Genomic DNA, 20,295 nt, shown 5'->3' on the forward strand with positions numbered 1-20,295 from the left:
AGTACAAATTTATTGCACTGTCTGCATTAGCCACAATCAGCTTTGGGAGATGTTCAAGTCAAAGAGAAAATTACTCACAAGTTGTATAGTTGTCATGTATTTTTTCCACCACAAGTATTTGTGATAGGCTGGTCCCAGAGAACAGATGCCGTAGTAAGTGTACATGACAACGTGTACAATGCAGTTCAACAAAGCATGAAACGTCCCTAAACCACCTGTAGAAGGAATATAATAAAGTAGTATTATTGCATTAGGTTTATTTAGGTCATTTAAAAGCCAACTCAGGTCCTGGTAGTTTGTTTTGATTGAGGAAAACAAACAAAGACCACAACAAATATAGACTTCAATTAACCGAAGTATTTAACCAGAATTGGGTTGACACCAATTCTGAAGGATCTTATCACACAGGTTTATCTAAGCTATTCCAAAACAGCAGTAAATTGATCTGAGCTAATGACCTTTAAAAAAAAAAAAATCACTGACTTCTCAAAGTGACATATACACATGAAAGGAAGCAGAAAGAATTTTGTGGAAGCAACATTCCTCCTGTTTTACACCTACTTTCTGAGCTACATGATGAACTTTGCAAAGTTTTAGAGGATAAGTAATTCCCCAACAGAGATTTCCAGGGAACGAATCAGTTTCAGACAGTAAGTTTCTGGAATCATGATGTAAGTGAAGGCCTCACAAATCCACGTTCCATCTCAAAAGCACACATACAGCGGAAAGGAAATTTAAGGCCAACTAATAACCCACCTTGGGGCAAACTCATGACTGAAACTGGTAAGATATTAAACAAAGCGAGTGAGGAATTTTTTTTCCCACTGATCAACAAGGGAGTTAGATGATGCTGCTCAAGGTAATTTTGTTTTAAAGAACATAATAAATTATAGGTTAAAATGATACAAGGGGTGGCTGATAAAGTATTTTTAAGATAAATATGAACATGAAAATATTGAGCTTCAGGAACAAAATGTTATGAAAAGCAGACACTTAGTGAGAAATATTTCTTATCCAAAAGCCAATTTGCCATTAAGAATCACTTCAGTTAAAAATAAAGCTTATTTTGTGATTTTATTAGCTCACACTAGTCTTCCAGCTTGATAGATCATAACTCTTCCAGCTGTGATCGCAAACTTTCTTTGAAACTTAGTTATTTGTATTTTTGAAAATAATTCGTGTTCTCGCAGTCCAAAAAGTACATACTTTTTTTGGCCTGCACAGTGAATATTCAAAAGAAAAAATAAATAGTTAAAGCAAAGAGAGAGAAGCAATAATACAAGAATATGCTCCAAAAAGCAACACCACATGTAATCAACATCTTACAGTTCTCTATTTATCAGAAGAAAAATCAGTATCTCCTTTCACAACCCCCCTTTTTTTTTTTTTAAACACAGGTTCCAAAGCTTGGTTAGTAGAGACCATAGTGCCACTATTTAGAAGGAAGTACAAGCAGTGATGAAACTGAATACAAGATAATCATCAGCAGGATTGAAATTCTTGGGGGAAAAAAAAAAAGTTGTCAAATAGAACAATATTTGGAAAGATCAGTATAAAGATAAGCAAAAGAGCTGCAAGAATAAATACAGCTCTTCAAGGTTGAGTATGACTATTACGAGCAGAGGATAAAACAGACCTTGCATAATTTGTTGAAATATATGTCAGATTATCACATGGAAAATTTGAATCTGATGCAAAATCAGAAGCCTGTATCTAGTATACTGATCCAATGTCCAGATAAAAGGCAGGAAGTTAATCACCTATAAGTGGAAATTTTTCAAGGTTGAAGAGGAGAGAGTGCTAGTTGCTGGGATTCTTTGCAGATCTGTAAACAAACTGAACTGCATGCTGAAAAATCTATTTACAGTTTCCTCATTAACTTAAAATACCAGTTTTTCATCAACATTTGAGAAAGACATGATCAAGCTTCCTCGTAACAGGAGCTCAACAAAAGCAGCAGAAGTATAGCCTTTCATACACTAGCAAAATCTGCACACTGGACTTGTTCAAAAGACACAATCTACAGCTATCCTAGACCGCTTACAGATATCCTGGTCTGTTTTTAGGGCTTATTTTCACATTCATAAAAGAAGAACTAACAGATCAGATGTAACTACCGTGTGCTTACCAGGCTATTCTCATGGCATTCTATATTTATTAGTATTGTACACTAATTCTATAGCATAGAAAGATGCATGCACATAGAGCAGGAAAGGAGAAAAGTGAAGCTATTCTGGAGTGGACAGAAGCTCTTACTTCATCACAATTCAAATACAGGTAGAGCCTAACTTTCTATAATAAATAAGGTCAAAAAAACATGTCTGTGGTTTTCTGAAAACTAAATAAAGTATTAGATGTAAGTAATCCCCACTTGTTCTGTGGCTTAAAGACAATAAAAATGACTGCTGAAACAGCACTTTAAGGATAGTAAAAAAAAAAAAAAAAAAAAGATGAGAATGTAGTCCTCCCCTCCAATTCAATTCTTACGGTTTGAAGGAAAAGTGTCTTTGAAGAAGTTTCAGAGTATCTACCTTACACCACTTTTAATTTTTCAATCACATTTTTTTTCATGTAATATTGCTCTTTGTTTATGGTTTTCTCCTGCACACCTTGTTCCCTCAACTCTGCACAAAATGATGTCTAAGAAAAATGAGTACCCCCCACCCATTTAGATAGTTGTCTTGCATGGTGATTTCAGATGTTACAAAAAATTCTGAAGACATCCAAATTTAAAAATGTTGGTGTCTGCAGGAATTTTTAATCTGTTCTTCAAATATTTGTCTAGCATGTTTTTGGTACCAGAAGATATGTAAAAGTTGAACTGTCTCTTCACTACCTGCAGCAAATTTGACTCCAAACCACCAGGTCCATGGCATGATGGAATGATGAAAGACATGCAGGAATGTAACTTGGCTGTTTTTCTTACGTAGCACAAAAAATATCTGAAACAGATTTTAACAAACAGAATGTTATAGAATACTCAAGCCCAACATACTAAAAGAAAATGTATGTATCTATGCTGGTTACTCACTACTATACACTTAAAAATTCTTCACAGCTGCAGTCTAGGGAGAAGATGGGAAACATCTGACTAATTTTTGAAAAAAATTAAACCAGTATTAAAACCCACCTGTGGAGTGAAGCCAAAGCAAGCTTCAAAAGCAACTGCCCACAGCTGAGCAATGAGTGCAATGGACAACGTAAAATGGACTTGCTTGGGCTGAGAAGTATTTAGAAGCATCAGATTTTAAGTCTGCTGAACTACTACTACTAAAGGAAAGACATTTGAGAAAACTAACTGAAGGACTAACAAGAGATACAGACAGGAGTAAATATTAATTTAGAGAAGTAGCCTTTATTATTACTACTGACTTAGCTACCCTTGGAAAAAGACAACATCGGGAAGTATAAATGTAACTGTTCTTTATAGATATTGACAGGCCACACTTAAAAAGACAGATATTGTGAGAAATGTTAAGGGAAGACAGATAAAGAAAATTGTATAAGAAGTCAGGTCACGAGAAGGGTGGTATCAGATGGCAAAGAAAGTAATACAGAAGAGAAGTCTAGCATGCTATGGAAAACATTTGGAAACAGATTATTTAAATACAGTTAATAAATAACTTCTGCAATAATACCAAAAAGCTGCTGAGAAACAGGTACCTGATTGGATAGATTCAAAGAAAACAAATAATAATAAACAAAAATTTCAAGCCCAGGGCTAATTAAAAATGGGCAATCTAACAAGAGGGTAGTACAGAGGACTAAGCCAGTCAGGCTTTTCCAGTTTTAGCATTCCTGGCACTTACATTACCATTCCATTTGGCCCAGTCAGTAAGATGTTGAATCATGATTGTTTGTAGATGAAAGTTAGATGGCTAACTTCTCTTGCGGGGTATAGAACATCCCAGCTGCTCATGAGTCAGCTCCTGAATCACTGCTATTGTGCCCGACACAGTAAGATAAACGAAATCACAGCTGACTCCAACATCCAGAAGCCTGTTTGAGAACATCTCCACCATCCCTAGTAGGTGCCAGCTTCAGGAAGAGGGGAAGGCAGATGGCTAGTGGTGGTGAGCAAGGTCTACATTCTGCTTTAATGCACTGCAGCTCAGACTTCTTTTGAAACTGCTCAGAGTGCAGGCCAAGTACCAAACACATCTATGGGCACAGCCAACAAGGTACTTACAGGAGTTTAGAGCAGGTAGTTATGACAAATTATGCTGTATTCAATTCTGTTGATACAAATATTCCAAAAAATGAAAGATAAAATCTGAAGATGACATGGAAAAAAGCTTCAATGTAATCAACACTGATTTATTTTTATTTTTTTTTTAACTTGATGTGTTGAGACAAGCATTGCTGCAGCACAACAGGTTAGTGTATTTGGCTGATAAATAGCCAAGTTATCAAGGCTTCCAATTTTTATTTTTATTTTTTAAAGATATATTCTCTAATATTTTCCCTGATAAATAAGGAGTGACAGTGCAATGGGAGAATAAGATAGTAAGGGTAAACAACCTGGTGGTATTCTAACAGTGAAGGTTGGAGGAATAATGAAAAAGCAATTTATGCTCTCAGCCCTCAACAGCAGTGGTTCTTCTACTGTGAAAGGGAAACATCACTACATTGTTTATTAGGCTACAAATACTTACGGTGTCTAATAGTTCAATGAATTTGGAAAAGTAGTACAGCCAACAAGTTCGTACCATCTGCAAGAGTGAAAAACAGAAACTGTTAAATCCTAATAGTCATAATTAAAATTAAGAAGCTGCAGGAGAAGTAAGAGTATAAAATGAAAATAGAGAGAGAAGTGGTGTCTTGGTGATGTGTAGGTTGTTTGGTGTTGTTTTCTTTTTCCTTAAAAAATAATTAAAAATTCTTTAATTGATAGAGAATTTTAAAACAAAAAGGAACAAGCCAACAAATAGGTTGCCTTTTTTGGCAAACAGTAAACCTCTACAGTTAAACTCTAAGCATATTAATGCTTTATATTTTACAGTAAGGCATTTTTCTTTAGAGCATTCCACTCAACAGCAATAGATTTGGTTGTTCAAAAAGCATTTCCAAAAATAAAGTCTGTGTAGCATAACAATTTGACCATGCATTTGGCAACTTACTCTTAGAGCTGTAGGTGACCTCGAGTAGTCAACAATATCACAGCGGAATGAGTACCCAGTGGCCCAACCTGACATGAGAAACTAGAGCAAAGAAAAAGAAAAGGGCATGGATTACTTTGTGTCTTATGAAAAATTCATTAAATTCAGATTATTATTGCAATCACTAAGCATGAGGGGAAAACAATGTTATAAACTTGTTGGATCAGCAACTTTGTCAATCATCAGCCTCTGTGTTGACTAGCTACCACAAGATCATTTGCTGCTACAGATTGATTACTTTATAATTCCATGACCACACCTATGGACAAGAAGCTTCTTTCTACACCCATTATGTCAGCATTAGTAAATGAAGAGGAGAAACAGCTGCATCTCAACACACATGCTGGCTAAGCAACCTGTTGTGTAAATCAGAACACAAAAACAAGTAAACCTTTTAGAAATTTTTGAAAGTTATCACAGTCAAATATCTTAGTACTCAAGAAAACCATCACAACATAACAACATAGAAGTAGAACTTAATACTTTAAAGACAAAGAACAAAATCAATATGCACTATATTTTTAGTATCCTAGTTCCTAAAATCTTGCTTAGTTGAACGGCATGATTCAATGAGTCTTTCACTAATACGATGGATGAGAAGCTACTGTTTTTATAATCAAGAGCATATGTACAGGGCAGGACTATATGTATCATCATTTAATCATTTCTCTTGATCATTTGATCTTTTCTCTTGGACTATATTAGAAATCAAGACAAGAGCGACATTGTTAATATTGCACTTGGCTCATTCTCCTACCAGCCATTAGGACATCTGTGTCTTATATCAGCTAAAGAAAAGAAAACCCTTGTCATCAATTGATCATAACCCACTCATGCATGATATGAGGTTCAGCTCGTAACAGACGAAGGTTTTTAGTCTATGACATGTTAAATGTTTTAACTTTGTAAAGAATCAGTTGCTTAAATAAAACAAGATTATAATGCCATCAAGATATCTTAACACTAAAACACCCACAAAATGGCTTGGATCCAAAGAGGGAAAGAATCAGCTTTTTGCTGAGAGTCTGAATCTCTGCTATTGTCTCCCTGTTATACAGCATCTATGCACCCTTTCATGAAATTTTAAAATAGATGTCTTGACAGCAGATTAATTGAGTACTGTGTTAGTATCAGACACTGCTAGAAGTTTAATTTAAGTTTCAGAGGGCTTATAATCAAACCAAGCTTATCACCAAATTACAAACAGATGTGTTTGGTGAATTTTCAAAAAAAAAAAAAGAAAGGAAAAAAAATGTAAGCATTTTATCCCAACACTTAGAACATTCGGCACAGCTATTACATGAAGTAGTTGCTGCTGCACTGTCATTTAAGTGCTGTTAAAAGAAATGTCAAGCAGTTCACTGTAACTCATGATGAGATTTATGCAATTTGAGCTAACAAAAACATTGCCAATTTTACAGGATTATATTGCAACATTACCAATTTACCAAACATAACCACATAACCAGACTTAATATGAAAAGCATCAGTACTGGCATAGGGATATTTAACCAGGCAAATGTAGACAGCTATCATGCACATAATACTATTGTTATATAAATATATTTTCAACTGAAGCAGACATCATGTATCTTAAGGTTTAAATACTGGTTCTAAAGCTTCTACATGGTCTATGCCATTCATTCTTATGGATTTTTAGTTCTATCAACCCATAATCCTACACAATGCCAGGCTTTGCTGTTTTAAAGTCTAACATTTGCTTCAACACTTGCTATGGACTAGAGCAAAATCTCAACATTCTCTCAGAGAAAAAAAATACTTCTGTTTCTGAAAAAACAGGCTGAAATTGTTCACTGTATTTTTTTTTATTTTTTTTTTTTAAGAGAATGAAGGTCCCCTAAGTAGATATCATTAACATTTGCAATTTATAAGGCTGACCTAACTGAAGATTATTATTTAGTAAACATACAGTGTTTGAAACATCAGAGCTGACTATGAAGTAGTAGGGTAAAAACAATTACAACAGACTAAGAAAAACATATAGTCTACTTTACCTGCTACAACCCAGGGAAATTAAATAAGTTAAAAATCTTTAATTTTGTGCATTATATATAATGGCACATTAAGTATTTTACCATCTTTCTTTCTAAGTATGACTTCTTTTTATCAAGTATCAGCTCAGTAATTTTGTCATACTGATCACAGAAATATATATTACAACAATCAGAATAACAGTTTTGAGAATTGAAAAGTAGAAAATGCATTAATAAATTTAATAAAATTTATGAGGGTTTTTAGAGACAAAATATGTGTGTGCTGCCTATAAAAGTAATACTTACTTCGTAAGTCATGTACAAAGAGAGGATTACCACACTAAAGTTATAAAATGCCATTATCTGCCTGAGTTCAAAAGGTTTTTTGTTTTCCATGAGTTTGGGTCCCAGAGAAGTTACAAAATAGATGTAGGTTCCAATGATAAATGTTGTTGGAAAAGGCGAAGACATGAGTGGCCAGCCTTCCAGTCTTGGATCTAGAGAAGAGGAGAAAAAAAAAAAAATCAGATCTTTCCAGTACTCATTAAATCCTAAAGACGCCACTGAAAAGTACTTAATTCCTAACAGTTTGGGTTTTGTTTTCACTGATCAAGAGAACATTTACCTCAAATCTGCGCTGACTGGATAACAACATTTAGCACCTGTCAGATTACTTCTTCCTGCATCATAGGATCATCTAGGTTGGCAAAGACCTAGAAGATGACCACGTCCATCCATCGACCTGACCTACTGAGTCCAATCACTAAACTATGCCCCTGAGCAACACAACCACAGGGATATTGACCCCACCTCTTCCCTGGGCAGTGTGTTGCAATGCCTAATCACCCTCACCATAAAGAAATTCTTTATGGTAAAAAGGACCTAAACCTCTGTTGGCACAACTTGAGGCCATGTCCTCACATCCTGTCACCTGAGAAAAGAGGTTGACACCCACCTCACTACAACCTCCTTTCAGGTAGTTGTACACAGCAATGAGGTCTGCCCTCAGGCTCCTCATCTCCAGACTAAACAACCCCAATTCCTTTAGCTGCTCCTCAGAACTCATTAGTTCTTCACACAGAGAATCACAGGAAATGCGATTTTCAGTCCAGACCCCTCCTCCATGAAAAGCCTGCGTCTTCATACACTGCTGTGGCGCAGAAGGCACAGGCAGGAAAGCAATGTACAAGCAGGTCACAGAGCCTGCATGTCCTAGTGAGACTTCATTATCCTGAAAAAGCATTTATTTTGTCTCACAGTTTAAGGCACAGACAAGCAGTAGCCCCACTTTTCAAGATCCTCAAGCCTTATAAGCAGTATTGTGTTAGATGCAATAACCGTGGGGAATTCAGACCGAGGAAACATCCTCTCATCAGTTGGTATTCAAAGATTGTTCCTAAGAAGTCCTGACACGTCACCCTCACAGTACCTTAAAACTCATAATTTTATATTGCAGATCTCCAAACGGCAAATATGTTGCAAGTTCCTCTCCAGTTATCCCATACTGATTTCAGCTACTGCACAGAGTCCTTCCCCTGCTCATGCTGCCGTTACCTCTCTTCACAGCTGGGACTGACAGACCTACCCTTAAACTTCACCTTGATCCCACTGCACCGATTTGTCATTCATCACCAAGCCTCAGCTCAAAAAGCTTTAACATTTCTCCATAACCAGGATAAACAGAACAAACTTTTTTCTAAACTGACTTTTGGAAGTTTCGTTTCTGAAAGACCCCTAACCTTCCTGTTGAGTCAGCAAACGGCTGCTTTCATGGTCTGCTGCTGGATGCTGGGCATGAAATTACATCACTGCAATTTTTGTTAAGTGTTAAAATCATGGCCAAATGTCTTAAGTCAGTGATGTTCAACCTATGGCATTCAAGCAACATGTCTTGAGGCACTCTGGTGCTGTTTACAGCTATAGTTTTTTTGTTGTTGTTGTTTGTTTGTTAAAAAAAAAAAAAAAAGGTTGAGGAAAGCAAATTACAATGCCTTTTGCAGCCTGTTATGCGCCCCATGCTGCTGCCCGTGAGCCAACAAGTATTGTGAAATGCTGCACGTTAGATTAAAAAAAAAAAAAATACATCTATCTGCATAGCACTGCAAGAGAAGCACCTGCTCTTCACAACTGACTAGTTTTTTGCATTCACCACTTGCACTGATACAACCAAAACCTTCCCGCTGGTTTTCCCATCTTCATTCTGAGAAAAAACATGTTCAGGCACTAATGGTACAATATGCTATACCAAATGCAGGCACTGGCAGAGAGATGAGCAACTGAAATTGTGAATTCATGAACAGGGCAGCAGCAATGTTCTATCACCCATCCTAATCCACTTCATCCACTGAGTCGTACTCAAAAAGCTCCCTTTTCATGTGCATGATCTGATGCTACAGAACAAGAGAAATGGTTTTCAGCTATACTGGAAAAGATAAGCTACTCATTGTAGTGATCAAACCTTAACTGCTTCTTAAGCTTTCCCTAGGAATCAACTAATCCTGTTCATGACGTGACTACCATGATGAGGAACATTTTAACATTATGTTAAAGCAAATCATGCTCTATGTCCTCCTTGTATGAGGTGCACCAAGAGACTGCAATTCTTTTCTGAAACAAGACTGTGAGAGTGAATTACTCTGAGGGCAAATTTCAATATACTATAACTCACCAGAATTTGTATTTCCTTTTACTTTGCAAGGGGAAAATAAAGCATCACCATACACCTAACTCAATTAACTGATAACACAACGTTGTTAGTTAATGAAAAAAATAGAGCTTTACATTCAGTGGAACAGAAAAAATAATTAAACTATATATTCAAGGTGAGCCAGAAACTCTTACAAAGTAATCACTGGTGGCACTTTAGTAGTCTGGGGTTATAGCCCTAAGTTACCTGAGTTGTTTTTTGTTTTTTTTTTTTCCCTTTTTTAAAATTCAGACAATTTGTTATTTATAATTTAAAATGTCAGTAGGTAGCCTGGAAAGTCTATTAAACATGTACAGGAAGACAAGGCTACTTGAAGCTGATATTAGGACATCTACACTAGCTACATGCTGCTTTTCAAACTTATTGAAAGTTAGTAAGTTTTAGACTTTAATGACTCACCAGCATCTTTGATCCATTCATCATACAGTAGCACAGCCTTTGATGTCAGATTGCTGAAGGCCATTTTCACTTGATTAAGATTTTATGATGTTGCCTGCGGGAGAAAAAAACAAAACAGAAATATGGATTTCAGTAATTAATAAAACAAAGGTGAATAAAGTGTTTTGGAAAAAAAAAAATCAATAAACAGAATGGAAAGAAATGGAGGAGGTTAACAGAGAAACATGTGAAATACAGATCAGGTAATGTCAGCTGGACAGATCACACTACACTTGATGGTGATTTATAGCTGAGCTGTTATGCAAAACAATACAATTTCGTAATCTCTTCATGCCAAACAAGGTACTTCCATGCCATAAGGCGTTATCTCAAGAAACCATGCTGTGGTTAACCGTTACAGTTAAGGGAAAAATATAAATAAAGAGCAGCTGCTAGAATTGCTTTTTATTGTCATCTCCTTTAGAAGTCCACACTGATAATGTAAAGTTCAGCTTTGCAGCATTTACTACTGAAAATGTAATTTTCTAACTAAGAAGTATTTCTAAGGTAGGTGGGAGGGAGAAGAGGTGCCAATATGTCTGCACACTTGTTTTAAATACAATAATTAGCTATGTTATAACTAGTATGCAAATCACACTCTGATGAATCAACTGTTTCCACACCAGGATTATGAAGCATCATAGTACCACCGGTAATACCATTAACTCACAAAAAATTTCCAGCACTTCCAGTTTGCCTGGAGCACCACCCTCATATGTAAAACAAAGAAGTATGCTTGTATGAATACTGATTTTTGCTTTGACATCAAGTACTCACCAGCCCTTTGCTTTACCACATTTCCCCCAGAAAAGACTTCAAAGAAAAAAAAAAACAGTTTTGAATGGTGCCTCTCCTTTTCCTATTCAGTGTTTCACTGTGCCATATGATTTTTCTCAATACCTTCACATAATCTTCACACAATAGTCACCTTAGTTCAGGCTACACACCTTGACAATCAGCTCCTGTCCTCTGGATAAAAGGACAGTCTTTTCAGAGAGACATCTCAGCCTCCTTCAATATAAGCCAGCTGCAGCTTTTGGGAGCCAGTTCTGTACCCCACGATACTGCAATGCATCTCTGCTCACTCCTCAGATCTCCCCGTCTTCTCATTTGTGCTCACCTTAGCAAGCCTACACAACAATTTCCCCCATATTTCTAGTTCTAAAACTGTTCACTGCCATTTCATAGTATTTAGACAGCTCAAAGTACACTATATCCCACCCTTCATCACAAAATGCGACACTGACAAGCCTGACCTCACTAGTTTTCACATGATTTACCTCTTCAGTTCTCATTTTGCTACACTTGTTTTCCTGCTTGCGCTTCTGCTATATGCACCTGTACATCTCAAACTATTTCTTGTTCAGAAAATGAATGTTCCTTCAGCTCACATCTTCCAGAAATACCATCTTCCAGCATCAGCACTTCCCAGTTCAATGTCAGTGCCTTTCTGCTGACCATCCTCACATGCCCAATACTACCTTGATTTAGACAGCACCGCATCAATGCTAATTGCTGCACAAAGCATCATCAGTACAACAAAGAGGGAGAGCTTCCTATTTCTTCATAGCCATCTTTTTCAAGATGTATCATCATAATTACATCTTCCTATCTACAGATGCTGCAAAGCTATTTTTGTGGATACCAAAAAGTCAACATTAATCCAGCAAGCCTGTCATCTTTCACTAAATGATTTCTAGGCAACCATCACACGCATCATTGTAACTCAAGTAATACACTAGGCTAACAAACATTTTACATAAATGCAGAATTACTTCCTCATGCTCAACAACAGAAAAAGATACACACAGCCACTAAAAAGGAGAGAACAATCCCATAATCCTCCACACAATCTGCTAACTGCAACGCTCACTTCACAGAAGTGTTATTTTTCTATTATGCTGTACTGAACTCTTCCTGCTAAGTCAGTCTCTCTACCACGTACCCCGTGGATACAGGGTGCTTCTGAGACAGCTCTAAACATTCATTGACATTTAAAGTCTTACTGAAAGCCAGAGTATTTCCGATGCTAATATGCAAGTGTACAACAGTCAATTTCTACCTACATACATTAATTTGATTGGTCTGAATTACTAACCATACAATTCCAACATCATGAGTGTGGTTCAGACACATGAGCAATGAAATCCACAGTGCAGCAACCAATTTCAAGTGATCAAATACTTCTTTTTAATATAAATTAAGTACGAATATCCCCTTTCTACCCCATTTTCCATTTAAACTGGCAAACGTAGTTCAATCTATCTAGCTCCTGATGTGTTATTCTAAGCTATATTTCTGTAGAGGTTTTGGTTTCTTCATTTTTTTTTATTTTATTAAATCCAGTTGTGCCTTGCTCTATCCATCTCACTTTGATGGAGATCAAGGGCACTTACTGTAACCGACAAACCATTGCCCACACATTCCTCAGCAATAGCTGTGGCCATACACCCATAGCAGTTGGATTTACTAAACCCGCCCCACACACACAATCACATTGGAGGTCAGCGAGCACATGTAGGCACACGCACACTTTTAACAAAAGTGTGAAGGAAGTCCATGTCTATTCTTATTTAAGTATTGTGGCATTTGATAAAAAGGGCAACGTGTTATAAAACTCCGTGTTTATATAGGTTTATAAAGGAAAAAACGGTACATATAGGGAACATCTCCTTCCTTTTCTAATGGAAACCTGAGTGGCCTCCTTTTTGACAGTAGCTGAAAGTGGTTAGAGACAGATGAGTATCACTGGCAACTTGCTCAGTAAACCAAACCATGGATGATGTCAAATGAAGGTAAACCCCACCCTGTCTTGAACATCACATGCTTTGGATTGTGCTACAGTGACAACTGAGAAACCCAGCTGAAGGTAGCTGGTGCTGTGTGGGGGGGAAGTATTATAAATCTGTATTTTATAAATAATTATTTAAATAGATTGATTACAATAAGTTATCCTTAAAATGCACGATTCTTCCTATTTCAGTCTCCTGAGAATAGTAAATCAAGAGAAAAGGCATATCAGACAAGATACTTTGTTCAAGAGTTCTAACAATATTCCACCAAAAACCTGCAAACAACTTGTGCACACAAAGGCTCAATAGTTCAATAATACACACACACACACACAGAGATTCACTGAAATAAAGTAACCATGTTACATTTAATCATCACTTCAATAAAAAGTAGCTTATTGAATTCACTGTCAGAGTCTTCCTTCTCACAACCTGATGAAGATCTTAATACAACTCAAACTGGCTAGTTCAACACACTGAACAAGACCCATGCCAAATGAGCAGCCTACTATTTCAAAACATTCTGTGCAAAAACCAGAAATGCTGTGGACGTTGCCTTAAAATGGATTGCTATTTATTACAGGTTTGGGGGTGTTGATTGACTTATCCTTCTCCTTATGCTCAGCCTACAGATTGCAACCTCACAAATTCACAGTTCTTTGCATTTATCCATTTGACATGTCAACACCAGTTCAGTGTATTAGGAGTCAGATAAATGTGCTGTTGGTATTTAATAAGCAACTCTTACGCTAGCTGGCCACTGGGAGCAAACACTGTCTTTATATCTGGAACCAGACTACTTCCAATATGTTGCTGTTGATCATGGTAGAAATGCAGCAGACAAAATGGCATGTCCTCACTTTTCCCATGCTGCTAGAAAAACACTTCTCTTACCCCTCCTGACCCCAGCACTCACAGTTCTTCTCCATTTAAAACATTTCATAAGAACTGATGCATCAGAGCCCCTTAGTCTTCAGAGTTTTTATGTTCAAGTCCACAACAGCTGCTAAACTGATTTTGAAAGTTTAGCAGTTCTCTCATCCTTGAGAGAAGGATGCACCAGTCACAGCAGCCAGCTTAGTTCAGCCTAAGGACACAAAGACACTGACTGAGAAATTACTGCTAATCAGAAAGTAAGCAAAGTACAATATACAAAACTTACTACTGTAAGAGCGGGAGTAATGTCAGGAAAGACAAAGCCATTCACAACTTTTCTACAGTTGAAAGACTTAATATCAGCTTTTGCATAGAACACAAATACTTTATTTTCAAAGTGTTTTTACAGTTTTACTTTTTTTTTTTTTGTACTTAACTAGCTACCTAGTTATTTCTTTGCAAGTCTACTTTTATAAACAATTTTTTTTGCATTTACTTGACTATGTCAGGATTTTTTGTTCATTTGTTAACTATCTACAAGTAGAATTTGTGACTGCATAAGAGGTATTTTGTCTTATCCCATTACATTTGCTTCACACACAAGGTCTCATATACAGGAAAAATACGTTCAAGGCCTCTTGTGTTTCGTTATTGTTGATTTTGCGGGTTTCTTTTGTTTGTTTTTAATACAAGACTGAAAAAAAAAAAAACAAAACAAAACAAAAAATACACCACATAGCCACACACAAGAGAAGCAACTAGATTGTGCTTCAGAAAAAAAAAAATCATTTTGAAAGACTGCTCTTTCAGAGTACAACCATATCATTGGGAAATAACCCAAAGATGCTGTGGCTTAATGGAGTTTTCCATAGTGTTTGGCAGTTTTGAGGCCTACAGAACTTATCCTCTAAACAAGAAGTTGGAAATGTTTAGCCTGAAGGCACAAAGACCTGTGGGCAGAGAAAGCCATTTGTTAATACACAGCTTTAGTTCTTCATGCTATAAAGCCATCTACACATGAAGTATTTGTTTAGCCACAGTTCAGTCAGGATAATGTATATTTAATATACATAAATGTTAACATATTTACAGAATCAGCACATCAGCACTTCTTTTTCCAATGTTCTACTTTCTGCTTGTAATAGCATTACAAAAAGCAACTAGAATGTGCTAGCAACAGGGAAATTTTTAAAATAGCATCTAGGTTGTAGTAAACTCCCCCAAAATTACAGAAGGAACACTAGCAGACTGATTTTAAAAATTGGGTTATTTTAAATGATGCATGAGAAGAAATTTACATAAATCAAAAAAAAAAAAAGTCATTTATGTTTAGCCTGCCCAGTGCAAAAAGTTCTAAAGAACATATATGCAGCTCCCTGAAGCACATGCATTTGGAAAACAAGAACTGAAATTATGCCTATGAAACCTGTGAAATCACCTATGAAAAACTTAGGCAAGGTACTCAGCTCTTAGAAAAAAATGAGTGCTATTTTTCTTTTTATTTAAAAATGTCAGTGGGAGTCATCCTGTGCACCTCAGGTCAGGCCAGCTGCACTAATATTTCTAAAGACACCCTTAAACAAATGTGCCTCCATCATTATAAGGATAGGGGTGTAAGGGAGCCAAATGATAGAACGGGCTGTGTCAAAAGAGTAAAGCCATTTGCTGGCCCCTGGTTCCCTACAACTCAGCAGACAGCTGAAATAGGTGCAGCTGAGTTAAGGCACACAGCTTTGCAGAACCAATTTCAAGTGTGACCATTACCTTTACTGGAGAGGGAGGGGTACATAAGATCACTTACACCAGCCAAGAATGTGCATTTTCATCCAAAAATGCCACATACCTTAGCAAACCGTATGAGAATGCCACAAGATGACAAGTGGTAGTTATTAAGCTGTTACAAGTTTTGTTACTATGCAAAAAACATTAGTGATTCTTGTAATAGGAATTACTGGTATGCCTCACACATTCTTTATTTTTAAATGAGAACAACAAGCTTCTAGCATTCCTTGGTTTAACCCACATGAAAGATATTTGCCATTCTTTCTGCTTATTTATTCCCCCTACGTAGTTTTTAAATATTAAAACATATTGAGATTTGCTTTTAAACAGTAATTTTACAAGCAATGCTTTACACTGATGGCTACTAAACAAATGCAGCAAGCAGAAGAGCTTGACAGAACCAAGCAAAATGAAATAATACCACTGGGAATCTAACATCAGCTTTGTCACTCCATAAACCATCTTCTTAATTAATTTAATTAATTAATATTAAGGCAAGACTTTCTCTTCACAGAGAAAAACTTGCTATTAGAAAGACAGAGATACTACTTAGAATCACAGAATGGTTTGGGTTGGAAGGGACCTTAAAGACAAACCAGTTCCAGCCCCCTGACATAGGCAGGGACACCTCCCACCAGACCAGGCTGCCCCATCCAGCCTGGCCTTGAGCACCTCCAGGGATGGGGCATCCACAGTTTCTGTGAGCAACCTGTGCCAGGGCCTCACCACCCTCTGAGTGAAGAATTTCCTCCTTATATCTAATCTAAACCTATCCTCTTCTAGTTTAAAGCCCCTTGTCCTACAGGCTCTGGTAAAAAGGGCCCTAGTTTTACAGGGACCTCTTAGCAAAAGACATGAAAATCTGATAAAGTACAATCTTCAGTGGGGTAATTTTCACCCAAGTCAGATGTCAGAAACAAAGTTTCTGGAGTGTTACCCCCTTGACACATCCAGCAGGTAATGATGGCAGGACCCCCGTCCTACAGACCCTGCAGGAAGATGGAAAGAACACTGACCCACGCTGGTCTGATTTCAAAATGATAGCACAAGAAGTGACAGTAACACTGGGTGACACATTCAGGCATAATTATGAAACACTAATGCTTCAGAATCATTTAATATACCATTGTTAATTTTGCTTTTGAAGTTCACAGGGTAATTAAACCAGAACATTTCACAGATCATATCTTTGGCTTTACCTGGGAAATATCAGCTCTGCCCTTCCTATTTCCCAAGGTTGTGTTGTTACATAATTGCAGTTATTTTAACTGCTTTACTCCCTTATGCCAGGCTGCAAACAAGTACAAAATGCCTATTACATCAGATTGGTTACTCACCTATATTCTGCCACAAAGTTGTATATCACCTGATGTTACAGATTTTCCTGAGAAAAGTTTCTGTGACCTTCCTGATTCTTTATGCCTTTTCTCAACTAAAGAGGGCATTTTGGGGAAGTTTCATCTCCCAGGTAGGCTGGTAACATCCTGCTTAGCATTAAGCGGCCTTTTTGTTGTCATTAATATTGCTTGTAAGCACTGTTCCTGTCAGATGGCAGTGCTCAAGTGAGTTACAACTCTGTTTAACAGAGGGATTTAAGGAAATTTCCAGGTTTTTGGAGATGTATTAGTTAAATGTTACCTTGATTAAATTTCAAGCTTCGTCTCTGAAGCCAGCCCATTCTAAAATAAAAATTACTCCTTAGTGTGCATCAACCACCTCCAGTAGACATTGGTGAGGGAAAAGCATATTTCCAAATACATGTAAATCCCTTTGGAAATAATGCGGACATCTTAAAAATAGATGAAAGAGGTTTAGAAACTGCATTAGAATATCTGCTTGTAAATTCCCACACCAGCCATATTCAGTAAAAGAATACTTAACCTGTATTGTCACCCTTATTGAATTCGTTGTATGGCACCTCTTTATTTAATGCTTTCCTTTTTAAACTAGCATCAAAACTACAATTTACCTACACAAGTAAAGTAGTCTGTAGGCAGCAGAACTAGTGAAAACAGTTCATTTCAACCACATTACATACTGGTGTTTTTTTGTTTTTTTTTTCTTCCTGTCAGCCTACTGGATTTCCCATTCTGATGCTGGGTAAAATAAAAACCAGTTTGTATTTCCTTCCATGCCCGCACGCAATGTGTTAAAAGAATGGATACTGCAGGCTTCATGCAAGGCTGATTGCTAATGGGCACAGAAAAGCTTCTCCCTATGGGAACTGTGTCAGGTTCTTCACTGGGAATGATTACAGCCCCATTTTGTGCCTGCTCCCAGCTGATATCAAACAGGAATCCTCCTGGTCCACATACGCTGATCCAGTGACCAGTGACTGCTGAATAGGGACCCCCAGTGTGCAGTCCCATGGCAGCCCTACTGATGGTCCTGGTCCCCAGGCAGCTGCAGGATAAGCCACAGCAGCTCACTGACCCAAATGAAATCACAATCTTGGGGAAAAAGTTCCTTTTTCGGTCAGCGCAGTGGCTCAGAGGGAGCTCATGCAAAGGAAGCAGCAAGACACCTGAGCTGGGAGCTGCAGGAAGGTGGAAAGGTGGGAGCTGCAGCCCTGTCACAGACATTTAAGCTGATGATGAAATCACCGGATCATCATGTCTGGTCCTGCCTGCAAAACCATAGACAATCATGTGCCAGATCGTTAGTTAAGATGTGCACGCACTGCACCTCGGCAAGCCGTCACTCTGTCCATCACATGCACAAGGAGTACTTCACAACACACGAACTGAAGCAACAAGAACGACTTTGTGCTACACCATGGCAGCAAAGGATTGGGCATCACAGATATGTTAAATTACCTGGTGATGCAACTGAAAGCAATCCTAGGAACTAATCCTAGGCCCTCTAGGACCAAACAGTCCATGCAAATGTAGCCTGGGAGGAAGTTTCCTTACGAGTCTGAACTCAGTTATCAATTTAACTCAAGTATGAGAAAGGCACTGGGCTGGATCCTGAAAGGATTTCCAGTTTCACTTGTGAAACAACCACCATAAACCACACACCAGTATATCTACCTCAGTTTTTAATCCTCACATTCCCACCGTTTCAGAGAAAGGCAAAAACATAAACTGAGTCAAAGCTGCTAGAATTTTAACTAGTTATTGGTGGTCCCCTGGCTTTACCAAAATCCTTTGAGTACTGGTATGTCAGCCACTCTGCCTTCAGCTAGCCTCATCTGCCTACCTGCATGCTGCTGAGAGGCTCCTGCACCTGGATTACTGCAGGAGCTCTTTTTGTTGGTCTGCCAGTATATGACTTGCACTTGGCTCCCTTGGATTTCATGCCAGCAGGGTGACAGCAGCTCACAAAGTCACCTAATCCCGCCTGCACAGTGAGCGCCATGACACGCATCCCATGACAACTTTCACCTAGAAGTCAAAATAAGGTTTGCCTGTGACGTAATATTTGTATTAATGCAAACGCATTTCCATTAGATAATGACACACCATTACCCTTATCAAAAACCTCTGGCAAATTATTCATTTAGTATTTGGGCCATATCCGACTCAGGTTAATCTCCTGCTTATGCAAAGGACTTAATAGCTCCTCCTTTTTCCTCCTTGCTAATTACTACAGAAAGTTTTCTGGTTGTATGTTTTAATTTTTATTTGAAGATCAGCTAGGCTTAGTGTCACGTTAAGCAGGCTTTCACAAAGCGAGAACCAGGGGACAAGGCAGCGGTAAGGCAATCTGTTATGTTTAGATGGGCAGCACAGGCACATGCGCCCTGTGCAACCCCTTAATTCCTCTACAAGTCGGTGTCTTCATAACCCACAGCTTTTACCCCTTCTGGGCTTCTTTGTTCTGGAGTAGGGATAATTCTGACAGATACATGAAAGTATTTGTAACTGTGGTATTTCTAAAGCATGTACACATTGTTAGTAACCAAGCAAACTGCAATATAGATCAGCACAGTTTGAGGGCTAAGAAGTGATATTTAAGCTGCAGTGCGTTTTTGTTTGTTTTTAGCCTGTATAAGAAATACTTTACTTTCAATAAACAATTTATAGATGAGTTCTGTAAAGGTAGTGGGAGTGGAAGTGCTACCTAAATCCCAAGAATGAAAATGGTGTCTCATGACATCAAAAGTTCACATTTTAGAAGACTAAGAATGAAAGGACTTTGTGGATGCATCCACAAAACAGGGTTAATGGCATTTAATTTTCTCTCATTGTGATGATGAAAATCTCTTGTTTTGAGTATACACTACAATTATTTGATTGCTTTGATAAGAACCTTTTCAGCTTTCTACCAGACACCCATTCTTAGGGCAAAGCATTCAGAACGTAGGTAGAAGCATCCTCATAACAGTCCTCAATACCTTATTAACGTACCCTGGGAATGGGCAGGCCATAAGCAAAACAGACTCAGCTAATGTTGCCACATTTATGTTCAGTCTAAAGATCTCCCTACTTCTCCTGTGTTATACCATTGCACAAAGTCTGCATCAGTCTTAAACCTCCATGTAGGATGGTTTAGAATTTGGTCCTGTTATGAGCAACATTGCCTGTACCTACCTTAAAGTTACT

General features: G+C 37.7%; 1 protein-coding gene across 2 annotated transcripts in view; it reads right to left on the minus strand.

The window, feature by feature from the left end:
- ELOVL7 (ELOVL fatty acid elongase 7) overlaps positions 1–20,295 on the minus strand; it is a 32,760-nt gene that overhangs the window by 2,362 nt on the left and 10,103 nt on the right. For both annotated transcript variants that reach the window (XM_082783994.1, XM_082783995.1), the window contains exons 2-7: positions 10,260–10,353; positions 7,460–7,650; positions 5,121–5,201; positions 4,656–4,712; positions 2,837–2,942; positions 79–215 (exon numbers count right to left, since the gene is read on the minus strand). In XM_082783994.1, the coding sequence (XP_082640120.1) occupies positions 79–215; positions 2,837–2,942; positions 4,656–4,712; positions 5,121–5,201; positions 7,460–7,650; positions 10,260–10,323 (636 nt within the window). In that variant the 5' untranslated portion in view covers positions 10,324–10,353. The remainder of the gene's footprint in view (positions 1–78; positions 216–2,836; positions 2,943–4,655; positions 4,713–5,120; positions 5,202–7,459; positions 7,651–10,259; positions 10,354–20,295) is intronic.

Source organism: Aythya marila (genome assembly GCF_965140915.1).
Source record: "Aythya marila genome assembly, chromosome: Z".
NCBI lineage: Eukaryota > Metazoa > Chordata > Aves > Anseriformes > Anatidae > Aythya > Aythya marila.